Source organism: Aptenodytes forsteri, unplaced genomic scaffold, assembly GCF_000699145.1.
Source record: "Aptenodytes forsteri isolate BGI_AS27 unplaced genomic scaffold, ASM69914v1 Scaffold426, whole genome shotgun sequence".
NCBI classification, from domain to species: Eukaryota; Metazoa; Chordata; class Aves; order Sphenisciformes; family Spheniscidae; genus Aptenodytes; species Aptenodytes forsteri.
In genome coordinates this window covers 1955200-1979876 of record NW_008794010.1, presented here as the reverse complement: position 1 = coordinate 1979876, position 24677 = coordinate 1955200, and the positions used below count along the sequence as shown (strand labels likewise).

Below are 24677 nucleotides of genomic sequence, written 5' to 3'. Positions count from 1 at the left end.
GGAGACCAAGTCCTCTGAGGAGCGGATGAGGATACTGGCCTTGTTTAGCCTGGAGAAAAGGAGGCTCAGGGGAGACCTTATCGCTCTCTACAACCGCCTGAAAGGAGGTTGTCGCGAGGTGGGGGTCGGTCTCTTCTCCCAAGTAACAAGCGCTAGGACAAGAGGAAACGGCCTCAAGTTGTGCCAGGGGAGGTTTAGATTGGAGATTGGGAGAAATCTCTTCACCGAAAGGGTTCTCAAGCATTGGAACGGGCTGCCCAGGGAAGTGGTTGAGTCACCATCCCTGGAGGTATTGAAAAGACCTGTAGGTGTGGTGCTTAGGGACATGGTGTAGTGGTGGACTTGGCAGTGTTAGGTGGACGGTTGGAATCGATGGTGTTAAGCGTCTTTTCCAACCTAAATGATTCTATGATTCTATGTTGAATGTAGCATAATAAGTCTAGGCTACCTGGTGGAATTATCTAGGAGTTGTCTATACCAGACTTCTTCCGCTGCTGCTTATTATTCCTTCCTCCCTTGTTTCCGTCTCTTTTGGCAATAGATCTGTTAAGCTTCTCTCCCACCCTCGAATCATGGTCCCCAACCTGTTGCTAGGACTCCAGACTCCCTTTTTGTTTGTGTTTTAAGTATCTGGGAGAAGCGCTTGGCTTCTTACTGTGCTGGTGTCGAGAGACACAAGCCTAGGATTTTCAGTCGGTACCTTCACCTAAGTACTTCCAGTTTTGCTTCAGTGAGAAATGGGATTCTCTGCTTTGTTTACCAGCTTCTGATTAGATTTACATAGGGCAGTTCTTATGCTGTCCCATCAGTCCCTGACCTGCTGTGGAGATGAACCCCTACCCTTTATCTCCCACTTCCCCCAAACCCCACATTCTCACATTTGTTAGGTACCAGGGAAAAAATTTCCTTCTAATCCTCCTTCAACATGACCAGTGAAATTACCAGAAGTTCTTGCATGTGTCTATTAGAGGCTTATCTTTGTCCCTGCAGATAAAGCCCAAGTCCTCATCCAACACAAAGGAAGGAAGTTCAACGGAGATGAAATCTTCAATGGCATCAGAAATAGCATATTGATTATCTGAGGTGTGTATGGACGGTCCCACAGGAAGAATCCGTAAGTGTTATCTGTTTAAATACCTTCCAGTATATTTAAAACCTGTCTCTCAAGGAGCCACTGGATGACAGGCACTTTGCTGGGTGCCTGTGTGCGTGACTGCCTTTAAAAACTCATAGTAGTTTGTGATCCAAGCTGCTTATGAGACTGACATTTGTGAGAGAGGCAAGGATTCATTTCATTGCATCAGAACTTCCTGATCTGGCCTCACGCGAGCCGAGGACAGCACACCCCTCTGCCTGCAGTGTCTCCCTAGACCATTAGTAAACTAGTTTGAAATGTAATGGGAAGGAGGTACAGAGCCAAGGAAATGTTTAACTTGATTATGCTCATCGGTAGAAGTAATCTATTCACACAGAAGCATCCCAAGTGCTAGTGATGTGCTATTTTTAAGGCTGTCCTGTCTGCGAGTTACTAAATGCTGTAAGTTATTTATAAGCATCATTTGTAATAAATCCCACAGGCAGTGATGGACATTTAACTTTTTAATAATTTGCAAAAGTTTTTGTGATGTGGGACAGTTAACGTATCTGTAGCTTCTCAGTGTGTGTCCTTCAGTTTAATAGCTTATGGACCTAAAATTGCCTTGGATTTTTCCTTCCATCAGAATTCAGGGTTACCCATGAGACTTATTTCCAGGGCTAGCTGGCATGTTACAATTCTGCGGGCAAGACAGGAACAACAAGGATGTTGCAGAAGAGCCATGAGCTCCCTCAAAACTGTACTCTGGGAGGGTTTGGCAAACCCTGATGTTTTCCAATGACAGCCTCCATTTCCAGCAGCGCTAAAACTCACAGTGAAGAATGGATTCACTTATGGGAGGTGCATAAACCTTTTGCAGTCACCTTTTCCAGCATGCAAAAAAGTGGCATCCGACTTTGTGACTTTGCTACTACAGGTGGCTGGTCAGCAAGTCCACCAGAGTGGTTCTGCTGGTCTCAACAACGCTGCACGACATACTCTGCAGTTTGGGCTCATGTCCAAAGGCCCCGGGTAGGGGTTCTCACCTGTACCCACAGCTGGATGCCTCGACTCTGCCAGTGCCTGGTGGGATGCTGGAGCAGCACGCACAGCACTGGCAGGGAGCAAGTTGCTGGCACTGGAGGAATGAGACTGACAGCAGCTGAGTGGGTCTTATTTGTAAAATGACATGAAAGGTGCCCAGTCCTGGTGTGAAAGAAACCATGTTTAGACAGAGGAAGGAAGCTGAGTCCCTGGACTTGTTCAGCCCCTTTTTATTGCTACAGATGCTGCCAGTAGCCTCCTTCACTGGGAGACCTGTCTGAAATGGTTGAGCTCAAAGCGTACCTTGGCAGGGACCCAAGCGCACAGGGTTCACGTTCAGACCTGGCATCTCAGTGTGTGTTCAGGTGACCCAAAGGCCTCCTAGGTCCTTCTGCCTCCACAACAGGCCACAGACACCTTTTCCTGGTGGCCTTTGTATATATTTGGTCCCTGCTGCTTGACAGTATTTTAAAACAGCAACCCCTCAGTAAAGTTCATCTGCAGCAGCGGGGTTTGAGTAAGTGAAAAGAGACTGGGCTATTTTGCACTCTCTCACATACACAGCACATGTAGAGGGAGGGTAGTATTCCCGGAGGGTCAAACTTGAGTGTTGTACTCAAGGCTGCAGCAGGCTGGGGACCTGCATGGCTGATAGGGACTGTTTCAAGGCCACTTTTGGAACTGGGGAGTGTGCTGGGCTGGTTGGGGTGAGCACCAGGTGCAAGTGACAGGATGCCCGAGGACCCGTTTAGGGCAAGGGACACTGGGAATAAAAGCCAGCTCTGACAGCCACTAAGCCCAGTCCTAATGGTGTGGGAACCCCTTCCCTGTTCTATCAAATCCAGGCTAGTGCCTCATGCACACAAATGCCACTCCCAGGGAAGAGAGCCCTGTAGGGAAGGAGTTTCCCATTTCCAAAACCAAGCTGCAGCCCCAGTGTTATTTCTTCCCTGTGTCAAGTCGGTATGTGAGCTGATAAAAATCCCTGGGCTCACATCTTTCCCAGAAATGCCGGTCAAAACCCAAGCAGCTATTCACCCACAGTACCAATTTTATAGTTCTGTGTGTGTCTATAATCTATTTACCAGCATTCCTACTTCAGTATGTGCCTGTTAATAAGATTAGTAATTAAAAAACCTAATAGGAATTGGCAAGCATAGCTCCTCCGCCTTTCCCTCCCCTCCAAGCCGGGCTGGCGTGGAGTCTGAGGCAGGGCTGGCAGAGTACCTGAAGGAGTGAAGGCAGGAAGGCTCTGCTGAAACCTCTGCCTGCAAGTCAGCAATGGAGAAATCCCGGCCGCTATGGGACAATCCCCTGCAGTTTGTTTTCGCCTGCATTTCCTATGCTGTGGGGCTGGGAAATGTGTGGAGGTTTCCATACTTATGTCAGATGTATGGAGGAGGTAAGTGTGGCTTATGTTTCTTGCTTCCCTTGAGGAGGAGCATGGCAAGCTTTAAATCCAAAAGTATGTTTTCTATGCTAATGCCCTGTCCACCCAGCAGGGTCCAGGGCAGAGTAGGAGGTCGGGCTTTTTGTTGGTGTGCAACCTCTTCTATTGCTGTGTTATTTTACATATTCTTTAGCATAAGGCTTTTACCTGGCAGCTGCCCCAATACAGCAGCTTTCATTTCCTAGAAGTGCAGTGAAACAGTGCAAAGGCCCATGTTTTCTGAAAGGATGGAGGTAGAGAGAGAGATGTCGGTCCACATGGTATTAATTCATTACTTTCTTGCCCCATTGAACCACTCCGAAGGCATCAGAAAACAGTTTTGTTAGTTCACTTGGAACATATTGAGAAAGGGAAATGCTTATGCTGATTCAATTTAAGGATCAGCAGTATCATTTCAAGTTGCTGTCATTAATGTGTTGTCTTTTATACAAAGCCTTACTTTAGGAAGTGATAACTTGGCTGCAAATCTGTCTTGAAGTTGGCTGAAACTCCTTAATCAACAGGAGTTCCACAGCTAAAGCCTCCTGGGAAGCTTTGAAAACAGGGAATAAATTGGTTACAGTTCAAAAAAAAAAAAAAAGCTCTTTGAAAGTTTATCCTCCTAGGTCCAAACTGGAGAAAGGGGATGTCTGTATCATACCAGCCACAGATATTCTTCCTTAGAAATCAAAAGCCAGTTAATTAGATTAATTAAAACCTAACACTAATAATCTCTTCTAGTATACGGCTACCACTGGTTAATGTCAATGTTTTGAAGAATCCTTATAAAAAGCCTCTCTTTATAAGACACCCCAGTTTTATACTGCTTCTCGCACTGCATCCGTTGTCGTAGTGTTGGACCCATCTCAGCCGTGCATTAAGTGACATGATGAGTATCTGCCTCATTAGCTTCTGGTCTGCTTCTGCCTATTCTTCCTTTCAGGAAGAAACACACTGAGATGTTTAAGTGGTTTTTGCTTGTCTTGTGCTTGTTTTGTTGGCTTGTAGCTTACTTCTAAATGCACGTGTGGTGGTAGGAGTTGGTTCATGCTGGTTGTTGAAAAGCCAGCTCTGTGCTGGGATGGCATCAGAGCTGCTCTGTGGGATCAGGTCAGAAAAATCCAGATAATACACTGGGTGAAATTACAGTAGAAGCTAGATGCTGCAGTGGCTGAAGCTTTCTTAGATGTTTCAGATAGCAGAAGTGATAGACATGCAGTAATTCTGGGTGTATTGCTCTACACACATGCTTTTGAGGGGAAGGACTTCTTATCTGATACTGAACTCTAGCACAAAGCTTAAAATGCAAGTGTTTCTGCATGCAATTAAACTGCACGTGGTTAGTTCACTAGCAGCCTGTCTTGGCAGACATCCTGAAAGACAGCAAAACTCAAGACACTGGGGTCTTTGCGTGGTTTATCCTCTTCTTATCAGCCATCAGTAGTGTAGTAGATGGTGAAAATTCTCTGAAATGTAACCAAAACTGGAACACTTGATTAACCAGAAAAAAGATTCAATAAACCCAATTATTATCTGAAAAGCATGTTTTTATAAAAGTAGTTTCTTCACTACTTTTGTCCTCCCTGGTTAAATTTCCCAGGGGAGAGGCAGCTCTCCCTACTGTGAAACTAAATTCCTGACAGCAGGCTTTGCTGTTCTTAATTGTTTTTCACTGCCCTCCTAAAAAGGATTCAGTGGCTTTCCAGGGGTCTGCAAAACCCCCGCAGACAAAACATCGTTTCAGGAACTTAAAAGCTGGATATGCCAGGCGCTGGGCTTAGGGGGGGCGGCAGCAACTTCTTGTTTGGCACCTTCCTTGTAGAAAAGCACAGAGCCGGTCCTTGTCCGGCCCAGCAGAGCAATAGAGCCCTTATCACTGATGATACTCATAAAAAGGGTATTTGCTGAGTTTACAACCTCCTGCTTTTCTGTTCATCAGCATATTGCCCCCTTCTTCTTCCTCACTTCCAGAGAGCTTGACCCGAGCAGAGCAAGGGGGGTTCAAACCTTGTAGGTGCAGTTAGTCTGTAAGCAGGCTGGGCCAGGCTGAAATGACACTGGGATGGGTGTGCAGCAGGGCGGGTGCTCAGCAGCACTCAGCCCTGAGCGAGGAACCCCTGGGCACCAGGCGGGATGCTGAGCAGAAGCGAGGGTGCCACTGGCTGAGCCTGGTGCCTCGACCACACCCAGGGCACACTCCACATGTGCCAACTGCAGGGGTCTGGCCTGGGGGCTGGTTTTCGCAGGCGGTTGGCACTGTAGGGAGCAACGCTGGGTGTAAATGAGCAAGGGAGGTCAGTGGAGCCGTGCTGGTTCACGGCAGATAAGGAGCTGGTTCATACAGCTGCCCTGAGTCACTTACATGAGGCATTGGTTCTACCTTTAGGAAAAGTAGCATCAGGAGCAAGATCTGCATGCAAACAGGCTGCAGAGCAAGGGGCTCAGCCCCGGCACCCCCAGCTGTGGGGAACATTGGGGTGAAGAGCAAGCCTGGAGGCACTCGTCCTCCTTGCAAGGTGGCAAAGCCAATGCCAAGCATGTGTCAACGCTGCTGGGAGGGCGGAAGAGCCTTCACAAAGGGCCTAACGCTCATTCCCCTTGCAGTACATGGCAAAACTCCCCTGGGTGGCTGCTGGGGCAGCTCGCACCCCATCAGGACAGAGCGGCTGCGGGAACTCTTAAACCTTCGACAGCTCCCTTGCAGCATAGGAAGTTATCTAACAGACTAACAAAGGGGTTGTTAATAACGATAGAGCCGGGAGGTGGGAAATTAATTCCCAGAATAAACCGGATTATTGCTCGGTGTTTATTTCCAGTTCTTTGCCTCAGTTGCTGCCCAGAGTTCATTCCTCTGCAGTGCTGCACCGAGCCCCTTGCGAGGAATGTTAATGCTGCAGATTAAATCCTAAATAAGAGATATTTACGTAAATATTTTTGGCTTGCTGTAAAAAGGGAAGCAGGAAAGCCTTCGCAAAAATCCAGTTTTTGACTCAGTCAGCAGCTCTTTCTAAAGTGAGCTCCAAGTCGAGGACAAGGATTTCTTTTTTTCCAGCAGAAATTTAAGCCGAAGTGCATCCTTGTTGCCGGGTGGTCCTTTCCCCTCCCTTGCCACCTGCCCACCTGTTCCTTTTCTGCAGGAGCATCCCTGTGGCGCTCCGTGCCAGGGAAGCAGGGATGAGCAGATGTGGGGCAGGGGGAGGCCATGTGCCTCTGTCCCAGGGTCTGCTCCTGCAGGTGGGACCCCAGGGTAAAAGCCCTCACCCCTTTGCTGGCATTTGCGGGCTCAGCATGGGTTTTGGGGGAGTTTTTCGTAGTTTTGGGTTTTTTTTTAAGCCAGGCCAGACTTCAATACATTACTTAAAACTCTATTCAATGCAGACGTTGCTGTTACTTTTTCATCGAGCGCTTAGGCTCTGCTGCAGACTGTCGCACATGAAGTAAATCTTTCCCGTGACGCCTTTCTCTCATTATCTTTTACGAGGTTTGGCTGGCAGTTAGTTACCCTTTAACAGCCCCAGCTCCGAACGTTGCTCAAACTGCCTGCAAAGCACCTGGGCAGCCCCATTGCACCGGGGTGGCGACCGGCACATTTTAACAGCAGAAATCCCAGTGCTGCCAAGGGCCCGTGGAAAATTCCCTGCGCCCAGCCACTCGGTGCCCAGCGGCATCTGGGATGCCTCCTGAAACCCCATGACTTGTCCCTCAGGGTTGTGCAGTGCCCTCAATACACAAGGTCCCCAGACAGGACCTAGCTCCAGCCACCTCCTGGGACACTAAAGGGGCGATTTGACTACGAATAGGGCAACCTGGTGCTTATTATGCTGCTGATCTGCTGAAGGCCATCTGTTGGGTTTTTCTTGCAGGTGGCTTTTTGATCCCATATTTTATCATGCTGATCGCTGAGGGGATGCCGCTGCTCTACCTGGAGCTGGCTGTGGGGCAGCGCATGCGTCAGGGCAGCATCGGTGCCTGGAAAATAATAAGTCCCTACCTCTGCGGTGTCGGTATGTTCTCAGTTTGGAACTTTATTTTTAAGTGCCTGGGGAAGATGGATGATTTTGAATGGAGAGCTTTATCTTTCAGAGCGGAAACCAGGCAGGAGCTGGAGTTTTACTGGGTCTCACCAGGCTGAGCAAAGCGATTATCTAGATGCCCCACGGCACGCATTTACCCCGTCCCTCGCAGGGCATTGGGGCCAGACCCTGGCTCACTGTACCAGGTCCCTGGCCACGGACGTGTGAGTCCCCCTGCCCTCAGGCAGACTGCCAAAATCACGGCATGAAAGCCAGAGCTTAACCCAGCCCCTGGGGCTGCCTGCACTGGGCTTTGACCCCAAGAGCATCATCCCGATAAGCTCAACATTGAGTGATATATCAAACGGTGTCTTAATTTCCTACTGTTGCTGCCTACCGTTTACCAATGTCCACTCTCAGCTACATTATTATGTTATTAAATTACCCCGATAGCCCAAACTATCGCTAATTTGTTTACATGCACATTTTATTTTTAATGATACATTGAATATTCACCCCCCTCTGGGGCTGAAGTATAAAATCCAGTGTAGGATAGCCCTGATGGGAGGAGGAGGAGGCTGCAGCAGCGGGGCATGCCCTTTGCACGGGGCCGTGCAGAGGCAAAGCCCCCACCCTCCGCCCCCTGCCAGCTGCGGTGTCCCCCTGGGGCGTTACGGGGCCCTGGACGTTTCGGGGTTTCACCACTGACCGAGCGCCTCCCTCCATGCCCACAGGCGTCGCCAGCGTCATTGTCTCCTTCTTCCTCTCCATGTACTACAATGTGATAAACGCCTGGGCCTTCTGGTACCTCTTCCACTCCTTCCAGGTATGTGGGTGCCTGGCGGCACGGCTCAGCCCCACCATGGCCGCGGAGGGTCACAGTGGCTTTGCATTGGTGCTGGTCATTGCTCAGTACCGTTGTCAGCTGGGGGGGACCAAAAGCTCCAGAAATCCACCCAGGGCTTTTCTGGGGGGAAAAATGAGGCAGTGGTGTCCCTCTCTGGGGGCTCCGTAAGGACATCAGGGTGTTTTCTCCTCTCCACGAAATGCAGGTCGAGGCCAGTCCCGTGATCCCTTGCTTGCATGTGCCTTGGTGGCAACGGTGTCCTGCACCCTGGGGTGGGTCTGTCCAAAGGCAGAGGAGATGGTCGGCCCTGGGGGAGAAGATCAGGAAGGTCATCCCCAGGGGAGAGGGTCAGAGAGGCTCAGTCCTCAGGGAGAGGGTCATCCCCAGGGAAGAGAGGCACAGTGGGTCTGTCCTTGGGGAGAGGGTCAGAAAGGGTCATTCCCAGGAGAGAGGGTCAGCCCTCAGGGAGAGGGTCATCCCCAGGGAAGATGGTCAGGACCAAGGGAGAGGGTCATCCCCAGCCCCAGGCAGCACAATGCAGGGACAAGCAAGCCCCAGACAGAAAGCTGCTCTCGCCTTCATCCCCCCCCAGCTCCCCCCACCATGCTGACGGTGGGCACTTGCCCCGCACCCCTCCCCTCCCTCGCAGGACCCCCTGCCGTGGGCCACCTGCCCCCTGAACAGCAACCGCACCGGCTACGAGGAGGAGTGCGAGAAGACATCATCCACCCAGTACTTCTGGTACCGGCAGACCCTGAACATCTCTCCATCGCTGGAGGCCAGCGGGAGCGTGCAGTGGGAGCAGGCGCTCTGCCTGACGCTGGCCTGGCTGGTGGTCTACCTCTGCATCCTCCGCGGCACCGAGTCCACCGGCAAGGTGAGAAGCGGGCGCAGCCCTGCCAAGCCCCAGCAGGATGTGGGGGAGGATAAACGAGTGCCGAAAAGGCAGCAGCCATGGCTGCCGTTACTTGGGGTTACGGCATCTCCCCAGGAGCAGCTGGCCCTGCTGCCTCTCCCAACCTGTTAAGTTGCAACTGAAGAATGTTCAACCAAAACATTGAGTGATATTAAAAAAAAACCCAAACCCCAGAAAAGTCCTTTAAGTGCAGGCACCTCTGCTGCAAAACCAGCTGCCAGGCTGCTGGCCCTGTGGAAAGCCACCTGCCACAGCAGAGCCATGTCAGGAGACATCTGTTCCTCAGTCTGCAAGAAAAAAAAGACGTCGACCAGGCATTTTCGCTCACTTTTTATTCACAGCAGAAGTTATGAGGAAGTGGGGAAAAAAAGCAATGTCCCGGCTGAGCCTGCACTAAGAAGCAAGCTGAGGGCTGTAATCCCCAAATCGTATTAGCCAAACGCAGAAAGCCAAGAGACTGTAAACCAAGAATAACCTCTTAAACTTGCTGCAGCTGGCTTTGTGGGCAAAAAAGAAACAAATAAATAGGCAAGGTGCACTGAAAGGACAACTACCTGAAAGGAGGTTGTTGCGAGGTGGGTGTCGGTCTCTTCTCCCAAGTAAGGAGCGCTAGGACAAGAGGAAACGGCCTCAAGTTGTGCCAGGGGAGGTTTAGATTGGAGATTGGGAGAAATCTCTTCACCGAAAGGGTTCTCAAGCATTGGAACGGGCTGCCCAGGGAAGTGGTTGAGTCACCATCCCTGGAGGTATTGAAAAGACCTGTAGGTGTGGTGCTTAGGGACATGGTGTAGTGGTGGACTTGGCAGTGTTAGGTGGACGGTTGGACTCAATGGTGTTAAGCGTCCTTTCCAACCTCAATGATTCTATGATTTTATGAAAGCGCATCGTGAAGGCAGGGTCTCATCAGGGGGAGCAAAGGGAGTGCAGGGGGCTTCCCCTGCACCCCCTGTGCATTGGAAGCAGGGCTGTCCTGCTGGGGAAGGTGAAACTGCTCCATTTCCAGGTGTGTGACAAGGAAAGGCAGATGCCCACTGGCAGTGTAGGCAAGTGCAAATCGGAGGAATATATGGTAATTGTCCATCTGCTGCTCTTCCCAAGAGCTTGGGAAGGCATGTTTTTTGTGAGTTAGTTTTTGTATAAGTTTCTGGGTGAACCATTGGGGTACCTCCCCCCCCCTTTTTTTTTCACGTGGCTCTTTCCAACGTGGAGATTAAACATTTAGATTCAAACTCAGGGCTTTGCTCAAAAGCTCATGGAAGACAACTGAAAGATTTAAGTCCCTCCATCCCCCATCTGGGTTACATTAAGTTAAAGTCTTTTTCACATCCGAATTTAAATATTTTCGGTCAGGTTTGAGTTTTGACCTTTTATGAGGTCCCGCTCACCTTCCTCCTAGAGCAGATGATGGATGACCTTTGCCTAATGCATTCTTGACAGATGGTTGCAAACTGGTGTTACTCCACTAAATGCTGCAGAACTGTATTTGTAAGTGCTGCAAATATTTTAAATGTCATTCTTATTTTTCCAATCAAGGAGAAGACCAGAGGGAACATTAGCACAGGGTCTTTATTATTAATACAAACTTGTTTCCTTAAAACCTAAATCAATAGTTAGATTTATCTCAAAATATTTGTTTAAAGATTAATACAGGGTAACAAATACTTTACATAAAGCATTTCCATTATTGTAAGTGAGAAAGAGCTGATCTATTACGGCCACTCTTGTGCATTCTTTACACCAAGGTACTTCCCCTCCTTCCTCCAGGTGGTCTATGTAACAGCCTCTTTGCCATACTGTGTTCTCATCATATACCTCATCAGAGGATTAACACTTCATGGAGCTGTGAACGGGCTCGTCTACATGTTCACACCAAAGGTACAGAAAAATCATACTGAATTTTTCGCAAAATGTTATTAGTTACCAAACGTGTAGGTTTTTAAAAGGTGGCAATACTCCTTTTCCCTATATTGAATTTTTGCAGCAGTAGCTCAGGTGAGGCAGCTGGACACCCCAGCTGGGAGCAGCTGGAGGCTGTTCTGCCACGGTGCCCGTAAGCTGCTTGCTTTCCCCTGCAGACAAAGACCTGCCCATGAACATAACCCGTAGTGTATTACTTCCAGACTGAGCAATAACCCTGCCCAAAAACCACCCCTGAGCTAAAACGGGTGCGCAAAGGGACCCGTCCCCATCCCCGCAGGCTGGAAGGGGCAGTGCCGGCCATCTGTGCACAGCTTCATGCTCCCACTTTCCCCGTCCGGTTTTGCAGCTGGAGCAGCTGTCGAACCCCAAGACGTGGATCAGCGCCGCCACACAGATCTTCTTCTCTCTGGGCCTGGGCTTTGGCAGCCTCATCGCATTCGCCAGCTACAATGAGCCCAGCAACAACTGCGAGAGGCACGCCATCATCGTCTCACTGATCAACAGCACCACGTCCATATTTGCCAGCATCGTGACTTTCTCCATTTATGGCTTCAAGGCGACATTTAACTACGAAAGCTGTATAAACAAGTAAGAGGCTGGTATTTCACTTGTTTTCCACGGCAAGCTGGTCTGGGGAAGGTAAGGGGGGGTGGTAAATAAATAACAGCACATGGTGCTGCCAGCGCTGCCCCAAGCCCAGCCCTAATACTGCTCTAATAAAGGTACCAGTGCGATTTAAAGCGATGAAGGCTGAGACGAAAGGTCAGAGCTGGTGTGCCTTTTGACACCTGAGTGCCGCTTCCAGGCACGGGCTGGGTCAAGGATGAGTTTGCCTGGGCGAGACACAGCAGCACTTTCCCCTGCACCCCAGTCCCAGCACGTGCTTTGGAGGAGGGGGGGGGGGCTGATTAGTAAGATGCAATGATGCTCAGATCCCCCCCTTTAAGGCTAAGCCCTGTGCCAGGAGCTCAGCCTCCTTGGCAGTGATGCTCTGGAGGTGCCCAGCAGCCTGCAGGATTGTGCCCCGAGGCAGCAAGCTCGCATGCTGTCCCTGGCACAGGGCCCAGGGCAGTTACACTTTTACTCATATTTTTACAGCTTTCAATCTATCTGCTAACCAGAGAGGAAACCAAGCTGCTAGTCCCTGCTCCTTGCCAAAAGGCTCGTTAAATTGGTGGGGTGTGGATGTGGGACTGGAGGGCAAAGGGGAAGAGATGCCAGCCAGCACCGGCCAGCACCCAAAATACCTGCCCACTCCCTCCCGGGCGTCCGAGAGCGGCAACCCAGGCGCAGGAGCTGCTCCCTCCGAAGCAGAGATGAGCATGAGGCTGCCGGCATCCCAACACCATGCTGGAAGTGCCACGGCCGTGGCTCCCACCTGGGCAGACTGGAGCCCTGGGGCTGGCAGAGCAACCCTGTGTGTGGGCCGATGGAGAAGGGGATGGGGTATAAAACCGGCATCAGTTTTATACCTTGGCCTGAAAGACATTGAATTCCAATCTTTCCCAGGGTGATCCTGCTGCTGATGAACGCTTTCGACCTGGAGGAAGGCTCTTTAACAGCAGACAACCTCAACGAGATGAAAGACTACCTCATGGCCACCCACCCGCAAGAATACACACAATTATTGCCTCAGCTTAAAAACTGCAGCTTGGAAGCTGAACTAGATACGGTGAGTTGCTGCTTTGTGCTGGTGCCTGGGCTTCACTCATGCCTTTCCTCCCGCCAAGCCCGAGCAGCCCCTGAGCCCCACTCGGGCACATCCGCACCCCCAGGAGCTGCCTGGCTGGGGGCTGCGGTGGGGCTCATTTCTGCACCTTGGGATGGCGGGGGGGAGGCACACTGGCTCAGCCCAGCAAGACGCTCGCTTGGTTCGTTAGCAACTGAGCCGGGTGGTGACACAGCCGGACTGCTGGCTCCAGCTGTGGAACAGGGCAGGCCGCAAAGGTATGGGGCAAATGTTTTCGCTACGAGCGGGACTGTGCCAGTTTCTATCCAGTTTGAATAAATCAGTGAAGATCTCGTCTGCCTCTGCTGTGCAGAACCGCCACCACAGGTGTATTTTGTCGTTGTGGAGGATCCCTATTCCCTGTCGTATGTCCCTATTCTTATGTCCCTTATCGAGCTTTCGCTACGAGCGGGACTGTGCCAGTTTCTATCCAGTTTGAATAAATCAGTGAAGATGCCTCTTGCCTCTGCTGTGCAGAACCGCCACCACAGGTGTATTTTGTCGTTGTGGATATTCCCTGTCGTATGTCCCTATTCTTATGTCCCTTATCGAGCTGAGGAGCTGCCCGTAACACTTCCCCCCTATGTCCCTATTCTTATGTCCCTTATCGAGCTGAGGAGCTGCCCGTAACTCACTTCCCCCCCTTCTTGCCGGCAGGCTGTCCAGGGGACGGGACTGGCATTTATAGTCTATTCTGAAGCAATCAAAAACATGGAGGTGCCCCAGCTGTACTCTGTGCTCTACTTTGTCATGCTGCTGATGCTGGGCATCGGCAGCATGCTGGGAAACACCGCCGCTATCCTCACGCCGCTGACCGACAGCAGGGTCATTGCTGCACATTTCCCCAAGGAGGTGATCTCAGGTAAGCACCTGCCATGAGCAGTATAGGCCATGCAGGGAGAGAGCACGTGTGCAAAAGTTTTGGTGTCCCACAGCTGTTGAGGGTCCCTCTTTGACCTCAGGTGGAGGACAGAATATCAAATATGCTGCCGGAAGGGTTTGCCTGCCCTTGGGAAATCCTGCCCAGCCTGTACAGCACTTTCCCTCAGAAGCTCTCAAAGCACTAGGGCAGTTGTGGCTGTGTATGTGCAGGCTTCCCAAGACACCCTAGCTCCTTCAGACTGGTGCCTACTGACCAGTGAAACTCAAAAGAGCCAGGAGACATGTCAAGACACCTGCAGTGAGTGGCTCTTCAGTCACATCACTGTTATCCCAACTGCCAACCCCCTGTCTTTGGCCAAAAGTGATATGCGCTCCCATTCGGGCGTGGAAATCAGTTGTCCCACCTTAAAACCTGTTTTAACTGGACGCCCAGCAGTAACAGCAGGTGCTGCGCACACACGTGACAAGGCTATAGCTAAGACTCAGTTGTCTTTGCTGTGGTCATGTGCTGTGACTGTGCAGGTCTAAGGAGCAGCAGTTTAAGGATACACCAGCACATTTACACACCCACACCCACCTACACCCACCCCCCCTACACACACACACAGCCAGGCCTTTTCCAAAGGGCAAAAAAATATCTTTCTCCTCCGAGAAAGCTGCTCCCGGACAGAAATCAGTAGAAATCCCACCAGCTTTATAGCCACAAGAAGTGCGACATTTCCCCCGCGCAATTAAATTTCCAGGTGTAACGGCAGGGTCCCCATTTTATCCACGCAGGTGTTGTGTGTTTCATTAACTGCGTGATTGGCCTAATCTTCACCATGGAGGCTGGAAATTATTGGTTTGACATATTCAATGACTATGCAGCCACCCTCTCACTGCTGCTCATCGTGCTGGTAGAAACCATTGCTGTGTGTTATATCTACGGGATAAGAAGGTAAAAGCTTGAACCCTCCTTTCTTCATAGTGTGACAGCAGGGGTGTGACCACTGGCCAAGACATGCAGGGCCCAGAATAAAAATACCGCCTCTGCCTGAATTTTTCTCCTACGCTATGGTATCAGCAAGGCAACGGGGTGCCCCCTGCTCTGCAGACCCCTTCCAGGGCCTCGGGTTCAGGGCTGTGTGGGGGCCAGGCTGGGCTGATGCTTTCTCTGCAGGCAGGGGAATACTAATGAGCCATACACACTGCTCCCTGCTCTTCTTGTCTTTGGTCTCAAGAGCACCTTCTGCTGAAACTCTGCTTCTCCTTTCACAGCAATTCAGCATGAGCACAACAGTGCCGGTAAGTCTGCTTTCAAACCTTGCACTTCGCTGGTCTCCTAAGTCATCCCTTGCAGGTAAAAGCAAGATTCAGCATCAGGAAAGCTGATGCAAACACCACAGCAGAGGTGTTTGCGCTCAGGGCATCTAAAGGAAAAGGCTTCAGTATTTGCTTTGTTAGTCCGCTAGCACAGTACGTGTACGGGCACCTACATTGGTATCACGTCCTCGATGAGTTCAAAGCCTTCAAGTCAGATCCAGGTTTCCTGTGTGATTTTAGGTACTATCCCCAGCATTAGTTCTTCCTCAAAGACAGTCGCGTAACAGCGGTGAGAACAACTCAACTACACAAAAACAAGCAGTGTTTTCTCCACGTTACTTAAGCATAATCGCTTTTCTCCGTCAGCTTACACCAATAATGGTCTGAACTTACACTCCAGGCAGAATTTTGTTGGGACTTTTCCTGCTGCACCTATTCCTAGCTACTCTTCCACAGTTTGGGATCCTCTCGGAAGCCCTGCTATCTTTTTTATTTCAACCTCTATATATAATCCTGGTAAGCCAGTTCTTCAGACAATACCTCTCTGCTCTTTACTCTTCTGGTCAACTATACTCCCCTTTCCCATCTTACATATTTAATTCTGTAGGTGGTTTTGAAGTAACTCAGATCAAGGTATCGATTGAACATATACAGGTGTTCTCAAAAATATGTATGCTTGTTTTTTTCTTAAACACAGATTTGAGAAAGATCTTCACACCATGATTGGACGCAAGCCAAACTGGTATTGGAAAATTATGTGGGCTTGTGCTAGTCCTTTGCTAATTATAAGCCTATTTATATTTTACCTCACCGACTATATCCTCACAGGAACGCTGCAATACCAAGCATGGGATGCCACACAGGTAAAATAGTTCTGGTTCAGGGTGGTTTTTTTCAAACTTTCCTTAATTCCTGCAAGGACAGAGTCTTCCTTCCTAACTACCCGGTTCCACAAAACTGCCTTCTGAAAGTTTGCAGCTGAAGTCAGGGCAACTCCTTAATTTTGTGGAAAGGGAAAACTTGACCTAGTGACAATGCCATGGTTCTGTAAAATGGGAGTAATTTCCCACTACAGTTCTTAATTGATCCCTTCAAACAGTAAAATTTTATTCATGTTGATTGAAGACCCACATATCATCTTAAAAAATACTCTTTGAACAGAAAAATGACTTTCAAAGTGTAGTATTTTGAACAAAATTAGTGGTATTTTAACAGAACTGAGCTGCTGTTGGAATAAATAGTTTTCATAAACCACTCTGGTTTTCATAATTTCCATATATGTTTTTCTTCATGGCTAAAATGCTTTTGTACGAATGCTGAACTGTGTTACTTATCACAGGGCAATTACTACTAGATAAGTAATCACTGGTTTCATAACCTTTTGTGGAAATGTTCCTAGCACGCAGAAACAAGTTACACCCGTTGTTTTCATGTCTTCACTGATTTGGGACCCGTGGTGGGCCTGGCCTGTTGACTGTCAGCATGAGCCCACAGCCTCCAGGAGAGGAATGCAGAGACCTGACAGAGGTCAGGGCTGAGCCTTCTCGTTAAGAAACATGCATCAAGCCAAAATCTGCTCTTTACCAAAGCTTGCAGAAGTTTTCCCCAATATTTTTGTCAGCAGCTCTGTTCTCGTCAATTTTAAGCTTGTACTGAGGACAGTCACAGGCTGCTGCAGCCTGCAAGTGCTTCTCAGGTGTCCGGTTTAAATACCCAGCTTTGCTCCAGACCCGACTCCAGGACGCTGAAAACCAGATCCCACAGATCCTACGCTTCTTCTCTCCCTTGCAGGGGCAGCTGGTGACAAAGGATTACCCAGGCTACGCCCTAGCGGTGATCGGGCTGCTGGTGGCGGCGTCCACCATGTGCATACCCCTGGGGGCACTATCAACTTTTGTAAGGAAGAGACTGAAGAGGGAAAGCGTTTCAACCGTTGCATGAACGCTGACAGCTGGATTTGGGAAGACCGTACCATCCCTGGCAGTGACCAGGCACTTCTGGAAGACAGCAGCAACCATTACTTGTAGCAGCTATTTATAGAGTTGAGAATCGTGGGTGCTATATTGACCAAAAAGTGCTCTTAGGAGGTTCCACAATGGTTTGGAAGAAAAAAGCTCTTCTGTAACAAGATGAAGCTTTAAAATGGCCTCTGTAAGAGAGGGAAAAACAGAAGGGCAGTTCCAAAATGCTAGCTAGCGCAAATTAACCAGCGTATCAACCCATTACGCATTAGGTAATTCTCTTCCACTCTGTTGTAGCACTGCCTATGTGGAAACACGAGCAACCAACCGAGCATGTTCCTGCACCAAATTACCAGCAAGTACCCTTACCATTCAGGAAAGCCACGCTTAAGCATGCACGTTATTTGAAATTACATGCACGTTATTTGAAATTACATCTGTATTTCATCAACAGATGAAACTGTTGAAGTCTTGCAGTGCGAATGCGATAATCCCTTTCCTACAAGGGAAAAGTCAGTAGGGTGGTATTCGAGATGAATGTGGCCAACACTGCTTCTTTCATACTTGTGTCCAGCAAAGCAGGTTTTTTATATATATATATATATATATATATATATATATATATATATATATATATATATATATATATATATATATATATATATATATATATATATATATATATATATATATATATATATATATATATATATATATATATATATATATATATATATGAGCTGCAGACGTTCTCTCATCTCCAGAAGTAAACTTCCAATTCCAGCATGTAATTGTGCTCCGTGCTGTACTTCGTACTTTCTAGGGATGCACTTTAAGTACACTAGAAGAAATCTGTGATAAAGCTGCTTTACAACCCCCACCCAAACAAAAGTATGCCATATAATTAGCTGTGCCAAAGTTCATATCCAGGTATACTTTAATCATGAGATGTAACAATCCAGCAGTTCCACAGACCTGGTTAATTTCCCTATGTGAACGTTTTATAAGGAAAGCAACATGTTTAAGTTGTAAGCTTCATATAATAGAAAACAGTACAATTGTATCTACAAACTTTAAAGAGGTCGCTCTGAAGAACGACATTAGACACACACTCATGGGATGCAGGTTCTTAATACAGTATCTTAACTGCGTAACCATTAGAAGTGGCAAGTGCCTTATAAAAGGGGAATTAATTCCAAACAAACATTGTTAAAGCACACCAACACGAAGTCTCTTGCTTGGGGCAAAAAGCAGGAGGTAATTGTACAGCCTTCAGGGGTGGGTGAAGTCTCGACAATGACAACCAACACCAACCAGACATGCTTAGTCTGCAACAGCCTCTAGAAATAGGACATGCCTCCCTCCCCAGACTCCACTAACAAAGGGAAGACAACTTTTTCACATTTCAGTTTATTAAAAATGGACACCATAAACAAGACCTGTACAAAAAAAGAGCCGGTTTGTATTTATCTGTAATTGCCCAGAATTCGGAAATTGTTGCACGATGAGAAATTATCGTCTTGGGCCCCCTCTTCCTCTTCCACGACCTCGGCCTCTCCCACGGCCTCTGCCACGGCCTCTCCCAGCAACTTAGCAGATGAAACAAAAAGGATAAATCAAGTGAGACCCAGGAATACTTTCATTTTGATTAAAACATTCTGCATCAAAAGCATAAAACAACATAACGTCTCATTGCAGGGAAGCAGTAAGTCAGCTATCAAGTCTGTTAATTCAGTAAGTTTCAGACAATATTTTCATCTTTTATATTAGGTTTTTCAGTATACAGCTTCCACAGACTATGTGTCTTTGGCTTCACTGCAGAAAACAAAGGGATGTAACAGTTGGCTGCTCCCAAATGCTAGGGTAAGTCTGACAGAGAACTATGATTCCTCCTCTTTTTTTTTGATAAAATCTAGTTTTTCAGGCATCAGAAAAAGCATTTGCAAGACAGAGTATTTTGTTTACTATTCATTACAGTGGAAAAGATTTTTTCTGGCCACAGCTCGCATTGTGGTTTATGAGGTATGCTGCTAAAGGGAAAAGCGAGTTTTATCACGCTGTGAGATTCCCAGGCTCACCCTTTCCCAGGCACCATGTGAAAGGGCAGCATTTTGAAAGGATCCCAGCACCACGCAGCTCCTGCTGTTTTCAGTGATGCCTCTGCCAATTTCAAACATGATTCTCAGGCCAAGGTCTTGGCTGTGTGCTCCTACTTTTAAATACTGCTCTTTAATGGTAAAGGGAAGGCAGAATCACAGAGTAATTCAGGCTGCAAGCAACTGCTGGAGGTCATATGATCCATATGATGATCACATGTCATTTCACCCCTTTTTCCTAAAGAAATACGATGTCCCCCACCAGGTTGCAAGGCCACCCTACAAACTTTTGAAATTACTGGTTAATTTCAAACAAGTTTGTCAGCGTAAGGCTCAAAAAGATACCAAGAAACTTAAAATTCTGTGGAAGTGGGTGGCCGGGCAAGAGACACCCAGTAGCATCCACATTCAAGAAGCAGGCTCTAACAATTATTCTGTTCCATCTGAGGGTACGTAGGTTAGAAACACAGTGAAGACAGAAAGAGCAGAGGCACAGGACAAATCTGTGAGAAGGAAGGTGTCACTTGTTTTGCCGGTAATGGTTTGACTCTTTGAAAAACAGACGGAAGCATCAACACCTGACTAAATGATTACAGCACCTACATGCATCAGTAGATAGTCGTGTTCACTAAGTGCCAGCACACTCAGACCCAAGGCACGCGTGTCACGTACATCTCTCAGCCAGCATCCTGCCTTCCACCCACAGTTTCATTTGTTTCATGTGTTCATTATAACATTATTATAACAGATCACGTGTTACAAGCTCTTGAAGCCCAAGGGCGTTTACAGATTAAGGGAAAGTGCAGCACAACGCAGCTGCGGTCTGAGAGTGCTTCAGTACAGGGAAGATGCAAGGAGTATTGAACCGAGGTAAACAGCGCTATCACAGCTCCCTTTCTTTCTTCAAAGTTAAAAAGAAATAGTCACGTTCTTGCTCACATCACATCGTGAGGTTCAGAAAAAAAGCAATCCAACCACACTCCAATTTCTCCATGTGGTCAGATTATTTTTAATGGACATGAGAGGAGCAAAACACTTTCAGGAGCTTTATCCTTATTCTCTATAAAGACAGCAGCCGTAACACTTGCACTTTGTGATGCACACAGCTGAGGGTTCCTTACACCATTTCAATAAGGTAAGCACACCAATTCATAACGTACACATGGATCAAAGACCGCAGATCCAAATACTTAAACACTAATTACAGGAGAAATGGTACAACATTATTTTAGAGCACAATTAGCTTTCACTTCAAGCTTATTATTTTAAAAACATGCAGATTAGCCACTGGGCAAAATATATACTGCCTGAAGACAACCTACAGATTTCCTGGGGTTTACTGGATATTAATCTTTAACAGTGTGGATTAAAACTGAATTACTCTCTATACTGTTAGGCTTCTAAGGAAAAGGTTTTTCTTCAACAGCCTTTTGAAAAAAAAGTTCCAGGAAGAGCACAGAGTGGAACACTACTGGGAGCCAAAGCTAGAGCGCTGCTCATCGGAATACAGCCTAGACTCCCTCAGATTCTCAAGTCTCAAATTCAGTTCTCTGACAGATTATTTTTATCCACTACCAAGTGAGATTCCAGTGAAGCATTCAGCACTGTTCAAGAGGCTGTTCTGTACTTTCTCATTAGGCTATGTGAAGTTCCCCGTACAAACTGGGGAAACACAGCAGACATTCGGAGAAGAGGAAGTGTAAATCTCTTTGGTGTCAACTCTAAGACTGTGACAGGTTAAGATTTACTCAAGCTTAAAAACATTTACATTTTTAAAAACAGATATATGAAAAGCCATACACATAATTTCACATGAAAGAAAACTCTACAGATGCTAAGAAGGTGGACAAAGCAGACTGAGCCAATTCAGTATCAAACCCTCAAAGATGAAAGAACTAGCTGCCAAACGCAGATATTAAGACACTCAAATCAGATGTCTTCAGATTCAGAGTACTAAAATGCATACAAAGGCATACAGAACAAACACAGACTGGGAAAGCACACACTAACCTGCTTCTCTTTTCTTGGATTTGACTTTTGGTTCAACATCCACTAGCAAAGTATCCAGAGGCAAACTGTCTGGCAGAATGAAGTATCGGATGTTATTCCCTCGAATGCTCAGCGTCTCCAGTTGTACCGGTTCTCTGTTCTTCAGCGTCATTTTCACTGCTTTGAGATGCGTATTCATACTGACATCCACTCCTGAAACAACACAAGTCTAACTTCAGGGACGAACGCCTGTAAGATGGTCCCTTGTTGGCTATTTTTAAGTATGCACATGCTTCAAGATTTATCCTGTTCATTAACACCTGCTTCTCCCATTTGTTAATTAAGCCTCTAACTGAAGGAAACCACATCTTTTTCTCTCTTAAATTATGCTCGCTAATTTATCAGTTGCTGCCTTCAACACCTCACTGCTAGAGATCTTTAGCTAGGTCTTAGCGACAGCCGTAGCGATTCCGTAAATGGTTAAAACAATTCCTTTGAATAACAAATAAACTGCTGCTTATTACAGAAGTCCAATGCTAGTCTTCTGACTCTTTTAAAAAGAAGCAAAACCAAACCTTTGAGGAGGAAAAATAACTTGATAATTTCCTCTTTCTGTAAGCCTTAGAAAAAGTCCAACTGCCAAAGAAGCACTCGTTTTCTGATAAAATATATCTAATACTAGTGTGGTATCTTCTATGAAAGTACATAAAATACACTACTGCAAGGAACAATCATTGTGGTTACAAACTCCATGAACAGCCAGTATGTAAGAATTGTATGGAATCAGTACTGTGCCCACTACGCAGTGCTAAGCATAATCCAAAACTAGGAAAACAGTCTCAGCTGAATGCCTGTATTGAATAACAGCCCTAAAAAGCATTAAAAAGCGTCCTACGTTAATTTTTATTTTGCATATCACAAGTCTTGCACGGGATGTGATCTCAAACTATGAAGATCAAAATGAGAGTAACTTTTTCAGATCAAAAATTTAGGCAAAAGATGGAAATTGTAGTTTACAAACACCTGCTAATTCACTGACAGGGCACCCACATGAGCAAAGTCTTTTGCGTGTTCAAACTTCTGTACAAACAACCCTTTGCGGTAAAAATAATTACTGTCTCGTTTCATCAACACAGAAAGACAAACTGTCGGATGTCTTACCAAGGTAAATAATGTAAGCGAGTAGCAGGCCAGAACCAGAAGAACTATTGTGCTGCGCTCATTCCATACATTTTTCTGTCCTCTTCCCTTACTTCTAGGTTTTGCACAGTTCTCCGACACCTGCACTCCACCTGACCTGCCCCCTTAGTTTGTGTAAGGTATGCATTACATGACACCCGCCCCTTCAGCATGCCTGCTCTGACCAACCGACACACCGAGAGGAAGAGGAGATTGTACAATTTGCAGACCGCACAGCAATTATCAACATAGTTCACGCACCAGTGTAAAGGGAAGATTGTCATTTTAGAAATATATGGATTGCATTCAAAGTTTTTACAGATTCTTAGCAGAAAATGAGAGAGACTTTGCTCAACAATCAAGCCTGCAAGAGCACCGAGGTCAGGAGACGAACAGTTTGTTTGCTTCCTACCTAGCTGGGTCCAACAGAGCATGCTGCAATCAGATACCAGGGTGGTGCATTCAGGCCTAATCAAAGCTGATGGATCCGGCTGCAAAATAATGCCATTTTTTAACTGCCAAATCTCAGCAGATTGCTACCGGCCAAAAAAGCACCTAAGCAATCCCCTGGAATACAACTCTGCCAAGTTTGAATTTTACGTTTTTTAACAGTGTCTGGGCAGAAGAGCTTCTAAAAGTAGCCTGGGGTGAGCGAAGGAAAGGAGATCAAGCATGTTCATCAACTTAACTGTAAGGGTTTGCTTCATTAAATACGATGTGCCCCACCCACATACCTGATCCTCTCTAAAGTAATGCCAACGTGAATGTTCGCAGAACAATATCCTTCACTAATGTTACTAAAGGAAACAGAATAGTCCGCACATTTTTCAATACATATGAAAACCGTATAATGAACCACCGAGGCTTTTCCCGCAACTACCAGTTCAGTGATACAAAAAAGCACCTCCTAGACAATTAACGCCCACAAACTTACATGACAGACCTTTGGCAACAGCAGGGGACCAGGTTCTCGACACCAGGATTCCTTTTTGCCCTGTATCCCCCATCAAGCTATGTTTTCAAATCAGTTCCATGAAATCAATGCAAGTATATGCAAAGATGCATTTCCATGTAAGTTCACCTTAAGCAGAGCTAAAACACGCTCAACAGAAATAATTAATTTTTAGATTAAAATTGCCTACACAGAAAGTTTAACCGATTTAAGACCATATCAACACTTAACATTGGCCATTTATCTGTACCACCGTTAAAAAAAGTCCCCCCTCTTCTGACAATTCAGCTGTAACGTTTTTATGTGACCATAGCTTATTACAATTTCACAAATGAAAGTCAGATGTACTGAAAAATCTTATAACAATTTAGCTGTCTATCCACTGCTAGTTTGATATGGTAGTAAAACTACCTCACCAGCATTATCATACTGCTAAAATTCTAAGAGAATATCATGCTTACACCAGCTTCGCCAACGGTTTGGAAGAATTTACTTCCTTCACCCCCAAGCCTGTTTGTAAGCAAAGCCTGCAGTCAGGCTCAGAGGCTCCCAGGACTACAGCGAATTTATCGCCTCCCAGCAACTTCTGCAACTGTCCAGACTCTCCTGCAACAAACACACCTCAAGCTTGCACGTAAAGATGTGAATTAAAAAGAACATCTCCTGCGTATTGTAATAGAAGGAGAAGGTCCCCACAAGAGGGAGTACAAAACAAAAAAGCTCGGCCCAAACCACGGCTGCCCGTTGTTAGCAGAAAGGTAACAGGCAGTACTTTGCTGTAGCCTCCCACCCCGCCATACCTGTGATAGTTCCATGCACCTGTGTCCCATTCTTCAGCTCAATGGTCACAGTCTCATGGCTCAGCTTCATTAGAAACCTAGAAATTAAAAAAAAATTTGTTCACTCCCACATAGCGCCTTACACCTTTAACATCCTGATACAGAAAACCAATATGCACCAAGTATTCACGCATCTCCAGCTTCCACAGACAGCGTTCCCAGAGCCCACGGATTCTGCCGAAGTACGTTTAGCAAAGCGTTACACGGGAGCAAGATACAAAAACCCGAACAAACCCCACGTCCTACCTAACCAGCGGGAGCGGGGACACTTGACTGACACACTGTTGAACCCTGCATCCTGCTTCCAGGCCAAATAGCCGTTATTGTACAAAGAAGGAAACATTTTAAAACTTGTTAATACCTCAGGAAAGGAATTCTAACCGAATCTGGTTTCTTTTCCCCCAAAGAGGGTGGCTTTACTGAGGAACCTGCGCAGACCCCGCTCCAGGAGCCCCCCCAGCCCCTTGCCGCACAGCTGTGCCAGGCCGCCAGGCCAGGACTGAC

General features: G+C 47.1%; 2 protein-coding genes across 3 annotated transcripts; one reads left to right on the top strand and one right to left on the bottom strand.

Moving 5' to 3' along the window:
* The first annotated feature begins 3222 nt into the window (after positions 1 to 3222).
* SLC6A20 (solute carrier family 6 member 20) lies at positions 3223 to 17098 on the top strand. The gene is made up of 11 exons (XM_009290416.1): positions 3223 to 3521; positions 7412 to 7552; positions 8296 to 8387; positions 9058 to 9285; positions 11089 to 11199; positions 11591 to 11832; positions 12754 to 12916; positions 13631 to 13835; positions 14633 to 14792; positions 15855 to 16020; positions 16949 to 17098. Exons 1-11 carry the CDS (start codon positions 3401 to 3403, stop codon positions 17096 to 17098), a joined length of 1779 nt encoding a protein of 592 aa, XP_009288691.1. The 5' UTR covers positions 3223 to 3400.
* Positions 17099 to 18052: 954 nt separating this feature from the next.
* On the bottom strand, positions 18053 to 24207 carry SNRPD1 (small nuclear ribonucleoprotein D1 polypeptide). 2 transcript variants are annotated; one of them, XM_009290397.2, is made up of 3 exons: positions 24135 to 24207; positions 21225 to 21416; positions 18053 to 18707 (listed from the first exon to the last, which is right to left on the bottom strand). In XM_009290397.2, exons 1-3 carry the CDS (start codon positions 24202 to 24204, stop codon positions 18631 to 18633), a joined length of 339 nt encoding a protein of 112 aa, XP_009288672.1. In that variant the 5' UTR covers positions 24205 to 24207; the 3' UTR covers positions 18053 to 18630. The 2 variants fall into 2 exon arrangements, with proteins under 2 accessions (XP_009288672.1, XP_009288680.1); XM_009290405.1 differs by lacking the exon at positions 24135 to 24207 and adding an exon at positions 22795 to 22866.
* Between the last annotated feature and the right edge of the window lie 470 nt (positions 24208 to 24677).